This window comes from Acipenser ruthenus, chromosome 2, assembly GCF_902713425.1.
Source record: "Acipenser ruthenus chromosome 2, fAciRut3.2 maternal haplotype, whole genome shotgun sequence".
Taxonomy (NCBI): domain Eukaryota; kingdom Metazoa; phylum Chordata; class Actinopteri; order Acipenseriformes; family Acipenseridae; genus Acipenser; species Acipenser ruthenus.
This window is the reverse complement of record NC_081190.1, coordinates 76,433,199-76,443,272: the sequence shown is the minus strand read 5'-3', so window position 1 is coordinate 76,443,272 and position 10,074 is coordinate 76,433,199. Positions and strand designations below refer to the sequence as shown.

Below are 10,074 nucleotides of genomic sequence, written 5' to 3'. Positions count from 1 at the left end.
ACAACTTCATTAAAGTCTCGTTTAAAGATCGTTGTGGGTACATGACATCCTGAAGAAAAGAAAACAGTACGGCGAATACCATCGGCTGCTCCAGGTGAAGTGGCAGCAGAGCACTGTTTAAATAAATAAATACAGCGGGTCTTTTTAAGTTTACTATCCAATTTTTTTACATTTTTACTTATGGGTCATTCCGTGTCAATACATCATTGTCACCCATACGTCTCAGATTTGGATGAAAATCTGTACAAAGTTAGTAAAAACATTTTTACAAAATCTGAAATCTGAACACTCAACTAATAGTTTATTTGATATGACTGTTTATGACTGGCTGAATTGACACGGAATGACAGATAAGTAAAAAAAAAATACTGGAAAGTAAACTTAAAACGCCCTGCTGTATACTGTACTGAATGTTTTGTTTGCCTGCTGTATTTGCATTTGTTTGGTATGTTTGAAAATGTAAATCATTGGGTAGGTTTCATTAGATTTTTCCAGAGCTGTTTAGCTTCCTGTTCTGAAGTGAGTTTGCCAGCAGTGTACTCCATATTCCCTTGCAATTGCTTCCCAATCCACCAATATGGCCTTGCATACTGTACTTGATTAAAACTGTGCCAGCTACTGTCGAAATCTCTTGTCGCCAAAAACTTTGTATGAGGCCAAATCAAATGAATTTCTTCCAAATTAATTAATTTAGAATTATAATAATCCCATGGTTTCCCCAAATTAAAAATACAATGTACATTTTTATTAATTTTGTTAAAATATAACACATGTACACCAAATAAAACGTTTTGCTTTATCTTTTAAAAGTTTGTCTGCAGTTAATTTATCAAAAAAAATGATTACGTTATAGTAGCAGACCTGTGCATAATTATTTTCAATGTGGAGTTTAGCACAAAAAATATATATTACCTCATTTACGTAATTACGTATATTTAATATTCACTCGGTAATCCCATTTGTACACCCACAGACCTCAATGCTGCAGCTTTTTTTGTATTAATATCGCGGTAACTATTAATTGTTGTATTATACAACGCCGGGATATCTGCAATTAACTCTAACAGCTTTTCTTCCATTTTATTTTTTTATTTCTTCCTCGCAAAGGAACCTCCTGCTTTTCTCTGATTGGCTATTGGTAGGTTACGTCACGACGCGGCGCGGCAAAAGTTGAAAATATTTTATCTCTTATTCAAAATCACTTTTATTTTTATAAACCTGCATGTAAATGGTTAACAGTAAGTGCTAGTATCAAAAGGCAAGTCATCTACCTTTAAAAATACATTTCAAAACCAACACATTGACAAAAACAATTTTAATTTCTCCAGAAATAATCCCAATGTAGTATAGCAAACAGTGCAAAGAGTGTGAATGGCTCTTTTTAGTGCCCCTGAACATTGCAAAATACAAACTTACATAAACCTCATAAAAAAAGGAGTATTTTTGCCCCACCTCACATTCGCTTATGCAACACAAAGATCCTTAGATGTGCTTGCTAGTAGGGTTTTCATTTCAACATGAAATGACAGTCAAATGATATCCATTCTATGGCAGTCACCATCCACAATGTTCTGAAACTCACTTCTAAATTCAGTATATGTATTGTAAGTACATGGCACCTCTAGAAGTGGTCCACAAGTGTGTGCAACAGGTCTTCGCTGCAGACCCCTGAGATCTGTAAATTGAATGTCAATTTTCTCAACACAAAGCATATCGGCTCCTGTGACAAAACGCAAAAATTTCTGCAGTCTTCCATCATCTAAAGATCGAATAAACTGCTTCAAGAAATTCATTGTTTTGTTTTGTGCTGCATTTTGAACTTCAGCATTAATCATGTTTAGTACATGTTTTACAGTTGGCTTCTTCGCTTCATATAGCGCTTCTAAGTTGGACACTTCTGGTAGTAACTTTTGTAGAGTGCTGCGTGTTACGTCGGCCATAACCTCTAAGGCATACTTTGGCTCCTGTATGAGTTGTTTATGAGCTACTTGGAGAATTGTGCCCTTCATGCTGTCATGTGATGGCACAGTGTGACAGCCCATTCTGGAAAGGATATCAAGCAACTCATCCTGATCATCTGCTCCAATACTTCCATCCAATGCAGAAGTGATGATGTCTTTCTCAAATGGTGCAATGTACCTTAAAAAAGAAGCCATCAGTATTCCGGGTGTAATTTCAGACTCTCCATATACCAACCCAACTGCAAAAGCCAGTGAAAGCTGAATTGGAAAGTATGACTGGTCCAGGTAACCCTTCAGTAGTATTCTTCCCACTGCCTCCCACTCTTCCTTCCCATATTCAGGATACAGTGCTGGCACACGCTCATACTCCCCTTCGGCACAGTTTTGAAAGAAAGCTTCCCAGAATGCAGAATAAGCATCTCGAGAGATACCTGATACATCAGAACCTGCTTCATCTACAAACTCTATGGTCAAGGAAGCATTCAAAATGTTAGAATCCTTAAACTCTCCCAACATATCTTGCAGTATGATGACTCTGCGTAAAGTCAAAATGCGTACATCTGCATTTTGCTGTGTTGGAGAGAGTTGCGCTGACTGAGGAGAGTTTGCTAACTGCTGTAGTGGAGACGAAGAGGGAGAAAGACTGTGGTCTGGGGACAGCTGTAATGTTAGAGAGCCTGGCATTGGCGGAGGCAACTGTAGTACCTGCTGTAGTGGAGACGAAGAGGGAGCAAGATTGTGTTGTGGCGGCAGCTGCACTGTTGAACAGTCTGGTGCAGGGAGTGGGAAGAGCAATGATGGTAAGATAGTTATGTCTCCTTTTGGTGTTTGTGTTGAACATGATGGTAGCATTGCCGCGCTTTTTTCAGATATTGAAGAAACAAACGTAATTGCACCCTGAGGCATTGGCTTATTGGAAGACACTACCTGTTCGTTTAAATTAGAAATAAAATGTACTTCCCAAGGAAGTGTGTCATCACAGGTTTCAATTTCATAATTTAGTGGACCAAATTCTATTTCCGAGTCAGAAGAGTGCATGGCACTTAAAAAAGCAGATGACTGTAGAATGTTTCTAGATGCCCCATGGCAAAGCTCACCTTCTGTCAATGTACAGCAGTCAAATTCAGAAGTTTCTTTCAATGGAGAGCTAGGAAAGTTCTTTAATAAATGAGCTGCAGTATCTGGTCCTGATTCAGAGTGGAGGCTGACCTTTGGCGGAACACAGAATTGTGCCAATCCAGATTTTTCACAACAGACAGTTACTTCTGGGACTTTGTCTTCCACCTGCACAACAGTTTCAACTGCTCCATGATCCAAAGATGCCAAATAGAAACGCACTATTCCCATTTTTACTTTTTCATAGGCAGCCCCAACGGTCATATCAAGTGGCAGCACGTTTTCTTTAAAATCCCATATTTCAAATGTGAATTGATTTTCATTACCTTTCTTTGACTGACCATCTGGGAAGAATAGATCCTTACCAATCTTTAAAAGGTCATCACAGTCAATATTTTTTGACACAGAAATTCTTCTAGTGCCACCCCCACCACGAGCACGGACTTGTTTACCATTATGTATCCACCCAATCTCGATTTTTCTGGTGCTTTTTGCAGCATGCTTGTTTCCCAATTTCCTGTCATTGCACTGACTATGCTTGTCATCATCACTTGAATCCTCAGTAGCAGTCAATGAAGGCTTTAATTTCATTTTCTTTCTCAGTTTTTCAAGGAGAACGTTTTTCCTGGAAGGTATGATCTTGCTATCACTTGATGTTTTCTCAGCATGGTTATCACAATAACTTCGCAAAGCTACTCTATCACCAAGAGCCGGCAAGTACTTCTCTAAAGATGTATCTTCTATGAGCAAAACAGTTGAAGAGTCAATCTGTAAAGACAAAAAAATGCTGTAGTACAACTAAACTAATCTATATTCATTCCTTAAAGAATTTTTTTTTATTCTGAAATCCCTTTACTGAAGAACATGTCAAACTGTGTACGCAATTTATTCAAGTTCCTGTAATGCACATCATTTTTGCACCTGTTGAATGTTACTGTATAACACCAAAAGCATGCAAATGGAGAATTCAACAACAGAAATAAAAAAAAAAAATGTATACAGCAAAACGTTTGTGACGCTCCAACATTATACATAAAAATACCTGACAAAGACATACTGATAAAGGGAATGGCATAGTTATGCTATACTGTGGTTGTTGGAAAAATCCACAAATTACATTTTCAATTAAAAGGAATTAAGCCCCCCACAAAAAATATTATTAGTAAGTGCATGCAAAATTCATGTGTAAATTCAAACAACCTGACTGCCTGGTTTCTGATCCCAAACATCAAGCTGTCAATAAAGTCACTCTAATGAAGCAGATCTTACAGAACAATTAAGTACTCAACACATCAACTACTGGCTAATTGTAAAATATCCCCCAAAATAACAAAGGATATTTTTTTTCCATTCTACAATTGATGTGTTTAAAGGTAAAAAAAAAAGACTGAAAAGGTGTAGCAGTGTCTCTCATTAGTACATAATTGAACAAACTGAGGGTAAAGAAAAAAAAAACTGGAATACAGTTACCTTCAATTTGATATTCATGTGCAAATGTCTCAGTGAAATAAATACATATATAAAAATGTTGATGAACTTTACAGCTGTATCAGATCCAGGAGTCACTTACAGTGCATTTCAACCGGTCAGTTGATACACACAGAACATGACAACAACCCTCAAAGAATGTTATTTATGTATTCCATGATGTCAGACACAAAACCAATGACATTATTAAAATACACCTCAAATTAATTTAAACATTTAACAGTGTTCTGCTCAAGTGATTTGTGGAGAAATTCCCCCCATTTACTACATATTTTTTAGGAGGAATTCACATAGCTTCATACAGTCATTTTTTTTCAATTAGTTATTTGCACAGACAAATGCCTCTGTCAATTCGCAAATCAGACTACTGTACTATGAGCTTCTTGGTTTATCTCCATCCATTTTTTTTTATCTGAGTAGATGTCAAATAACCTTCAGTTTTCATATAGATTTCATATAGAAAATATATATCTGTTGTAGTTAAGATAAATGTATCAATTACAGAATGGTTAGAATTGTCCCTCATTATTTAGCTAGTAGCTGATATGTTAATGACTTAATTGTTCATTAGATCCCTTTCATTGGAGTGGCATAATTGACAATGTGAGGTTACGGACTGACAACCTAGTAGCCAGGCTGTTCAAATTCACCCTTGAATTTCGCAGTGCCTTAATTATACATTCCATATAATTTACATTCCAAAATTTACCTTCTGGGTTTTCATCTCCTGGATTACCTCATCAACAATCCCACGGTCACGAAGAAATGCATACATATCCTTTTGAAGTGCCATTGCTGAAGTTAATCTGGGGCAAAATAAACAGAGCTACATTTGTATTGTATAAATACATGGATGGAGGTTATAGTTGCATCCTGAGCCATACTAAAAAATAACGGCACAGTTCTGACATCAAAATGGCAATCGTTTTGAACTCACCACGAAAAAGCACATATTTTATACGATTGTCAACTCTCGCGTTTATTTAGAAAGCGCAGATATTCAATTAAAAATAATAACAATAATAATTTCCATTGCTGCCTTGTCAATTTAATATAACAGCTTTTCAACTTCCATGCTTTTCAACTTACTCTTTCAATGTTACGTTGTGTATTTTTGGTGCATTATTAAACATGTTAGTTGCGAACAATGTTATATGCGAACAATGTGCAGAGGGCACTGAATTATATGAGGAACAGAATTCGATACTATACTAGCACAGGCCACAATATTTTAAGCGATAGTAACATCCATGTATTATAAAAAATGTAATAAAATATATGTTAGGCTTTACTGGGTTACAAGAAAATAATCCCATTTCGGTGTTCTGTGACATTTTACAAACCACTGGAGCTGACACTCTCTTACAATTTAGCCATGCGTTTAAAATAACTTTGCTTTCTGATTACGGCTACTCCGTTCATAGTTTTTTTTTTTTTATTGCCTTACTTACAACAAATCATATCTCTATTTATTAACTATCATTTGTACTGTTACTTAGGTTTTCCTAGTGCAAGGCCTACTCCACAATTCGGATATTTTCATATAAATTTGCCTCTGCACCAAAAATACATTTAGCTAATAACTGCTTTTTTTAACAATTTGTTTTGAACAAAAAATGCTGTAACGCTGCTGGGGAATTACAGTCTAGGCCGGGGATCGGCAGGCAAGGCGGTAATCGACTGCTAAGTGCATCCCATAGAGCTGACACGCCACGATTATAAATAAATAATTAAATAAATAATTAAATAAATAAATAAATAAATAAATAAATAAATAAAATACACAAATGTGCAGTAAACTTAATTCACATGAAGCCTTCACATACATTTTAATCATAAATATCTAACGGAATGTTGCAAACACACAATTAGGTTAAAAAAGTTTACTTTTGATTTCAATGCCTCAGCTAGTATAAGAGGTTTCAGAAACGTTGCTAGCAAATAGGGATAATTACTTAGCTAAATGAAATGATGCAACATAATAATAATAATAATAATAATAATAATAATAATAATAATAATAATAATAATAATAATAAGTAGAGAGCATAATATGCAATTAGAAAAACGTTTAAACACATGATCCAAGGTTGTCGTTTTTTAGGTTTTTTAGCAACGACATCTAATGGAAAAATATGTGAATTCTAGCCAAAATTAAGCTGGGCCTATCTGGGCTAGCTACACAATGCACAATTTACCCACATAATGTAATCGAGTAACGTTATTACTTAACTAAATTACATGCTGCTACATTAATAAATAGACATACGTATTTAAATACATAATTAACAACTTTGTTATGCTTTAATAACTAAACCAATTTTAATTTAGATTAGTACTCACCTGAAAGCTTTAGGATGTGTGCAGAGTAGCTTCACACTATCCTCCTCAGCTGCTCTAAAATGCGCGGTTGAGTTGAGGGAGGGAGGTGCCAGTCACGGTAGTGGTGACACAAAAGGGATGCCTCTTCCACTGTGATATTATCTCGTACGTACGAGATAGTTTTCTCGTACGTACGAGATAGTTTCTCGTACGTACGAGATAGTTTTCTCGTACGTACGAGATAGTTTCTCGTATGTACGAGATAGTATTTTGTACGTACGAGATAATCCCATTCATTTTTTTTTCTTCACCTTGCGGTTCAGGGCTTCCGTACTGCTGTGCCGCGTCTCTCTGCCGCTGCGCGTAACCGCCTTGAGATACAGATGCAATCAACAAAACTTGTTCAACAACAACCAGAAAAGGCTTCAAAGTATTTAGCGTTAAGTGTTCTGATAAAAGATGGTCCGGAACAGTTGCCGTGACTGTGTTATGCAAAAATCTCTTTTGAAGTAAGAAACTAAACAAAAATGAATGTTTACACAGTAAAATGAGTTACAATTCCTACAGCAGCAGTGGCGTTTTAGTGCAGACATCTACGACTACTACTACACAACAAGCTTCCAAACCTCTGGGATATGAAATTAAAGAAATACCTGCTTCTTCCAATTTGTAATGTGTGTTTGGTGGGTAACAAGTATGTAAGAATCCCTATTAAAACAGAAAGAATACAATTATTTGGTGAATATGTAATGTTTAAAGTTAAATGTTAAAAACAAACTACACTTAGGTATGTTACACTTACCTTTTTATAAAGAGAGGGAGGGAGAGGCGGTCATAATAATTGTGATATGATATGGGCATTCATTACGTTTTGAGGGTGTAAGATTTGTGCATCTGCAGACTTGGGAACCAGTTGACTCAGATAGGCTGATCCTCTTGAAGAAGGAATTAAGCTGGGAGCAACCAATGACAAGCCTCACTTGCAAACATCAGACAAAACGTGGGGAGGAGAGGTGGTGTGCAGCAGGAGTACATTTTTCACTATGTGTTAGTTGGATTTAATTGTAGAATATTAAAATTCCACAGGGAGGAGGCACATCTATATGGATTTATTGGCATGGAGCACAATAGTAATATAAAGAGGCCACGACAACAAAGTACTTCCATACCAATAAGTATAGTAAATGAAATATAAGCTACAACTGGTCAGGAGGACACAGCAATAAGTGATAGTTGCCACACTTCACCCAGTTCAAATCATGAGTGGTCCTAATCGTATTTACTGTGCCATGGCAAAAAACATACAAACAGCACAAAGCAAAATATACAGACAACATTGTTGGTACTACAGACTTTTTAAAGGAGGTGGGGGTTGTCATGAAAAGTTTATTTATATCAATTTTGTTTCATGTTAACGGCACAAAAATTATTTGTACAACAAATATGGTCTTCTGTCCAAAGATTGCATTACAGGCACTTATGGAGATGCGGTATTTCTCTGATGCAACTAAATATCTTTGCCTTGTTTCTCTCACAGGCCAGTCTCTGCTTATTTATTTTGACATAGAGTATGACAAATAACTAAAAAGTAGAAATTCAATCTGTTATAAATGTGATATGGAAAAAGCTCACTCAGATTGCATTACCACATTTCTATTCAATTTACAAACCCTCTCTGTTAGAAACTGCAAAGTCTGTTGTCAAGATATGACATCATGTTTTGAAGAGCCAGTGACTTTACACAGGCAGCAAGCCAAACCACTATTTGAGCAGTAAGGGAGTTTCCAAATAAAACCAACCAGAAAAGACTTCAAAGTATATAGCGTTAAATGTTCTGATAAAAGACAGTATGACTGTGTTGTGAAGCAACCCGTATGGTCCAGAACAGTTGCTGTGAAAATCTCTTTTGAAGTAAGAAACTAAATAAAAATGAATGTTTACACAGTAAAATGAGTTACAATTCCTTTTTGGGATCTACATCTACAGCAGCAGTGGCGTTCTAGTGCAGACAGACCTCATCTACTACAACACAACAAGCTTCTAAACCTCTGGGATATGAAATTAAAGAAATACCTGCTTCTTCCAATTTGTAATGTGTGTTTGGTGGGTAACATTGATGCAAGGAAGGCCGTGTTTACCACCATGTAGAATATATTACAAAAAAGATATGGTTTGGTCTGCATGTCACTGTTCAAAGCAGAAAAAAAAATATGTCCCTTCAGAGTCCCTTCATTTTATGACTACAGTGAGATCTTATGATTTAAATGTATAATAACCAATGAATCTATTATTCCTGTTGCACAAATTTAAATGTCTTTTAAACGTGAATTATCTTTAATGTTATGTACTTGTATCTTTTTTAGGATATTCCAGTTCAGGACCTTGTTCCAAATGGGGCAGATTAAATATAGTGTAACAACCCTGGTGATGGCAGCATCCTGGACGTTGTGTTTGTTATTATTATTATTATTTATTTTTTAGCTGACGCCCTTATCCAGGGCAACTTACAATTGTTACAAGATATTACATTATTTTTACATACAATTACCCATTTATACAGTTGGGTTTTTACTGGAACAATCTAGGTAAAGTACCTTGCTCAAGGGTACAGTAGCAGTGTCCCCCCACCTGGGATTGAACCCACAACCCTTCGGTCAAGAGTCCAGAGCCCTAACCACTACTCCACACTGCTGCCCTAACAGGACGTCTTGTTTGTTACGTCCTGTTAAGGTTTCCTTGTATTGTGAGGGTACGGGGCACGCCGTTAGTGTGTGTCTGCGTGAGTGAGTGTGTGTGTGTGTGTGTGTGTAGTGGGCGGTTCCCACGGAGGCTATAAGTAAGGGGGGGGGGGAGCCCCGAGCGGGAGAACGCGTGTGAATGTCTGACTGGAGAGAGACTGCGAGGGACAGAGTACCAGCTGAGAGAGTGCTTGTCGGTGAAGCAGTGTGTGAATCCCCCAGTGAGTCTGCGGTATAAAAGAGAGAGACAGATATTTATTATTTTGGCGTGAACTCCAGCCCAAACAGGGTTTCGTTGTGTTATTAAAAAATTAAACATAAAAGTACTTGGAACCTCATCTGGTCTCCCCCAAGTCTGTCTCACCCCCATAGCACAGAACGCTACATTGGTGTTTCAGGAGTGGGATTTGTACAGCGCCTGCCACGAGGGGTGAAACAGAAGCAAGAGG

General features: G+C 36.9%; 1 protein-coding gene across 1 annotated transcript; it reads right to left on the bottom strand.

The window, feature by feature from the left end:
- Positions 1 to 1,237: 1,237 nt before the first annotated feature.
- LOC117408350 (uncharacterized) lies at positions 1,238 to 6,245 on the bottom strand. Its single transcript, XM_059001546.1, has 2 exons — positions 5,275 to 6,245; positions 1,238 to 3,845 (listed from the first exon to the last, which is right to left on the bottom strand). The coding sequence occupies exons 1-2, from the start codon at positions 5,356 to 5,358 to the stop codon at positions 1,530 to 1,532; spliced, it is 2,400 nt and encodes a 799-aa protein (XP_058857529.1). The 5' UTR covers positions 5,359 to 6,245; the 3' UTR covers positions 1,238 to 1,529.
- Between the last annotated feature and the right edge of the window lie 3,829 nt (positions 6,246 to 10,074).

Excerpts from the sequence above, each read along its gene's own strand:
- LOC117408350 (XM_059001546.1), bottom strand. The coding sequence starts at position 5,358 with ATGGCACTTCAAAAGGATATGTATGCATTTCTTCGTGACCGTGGGATT. Across the intron at positions 3,846-5,274 it reads AGGAGATGAAAACCCAGAAG|ATTGACTCTTCAACTGTTTT; the intron begins GTAAATTTTGGA and ends TTGTCTTTACAG.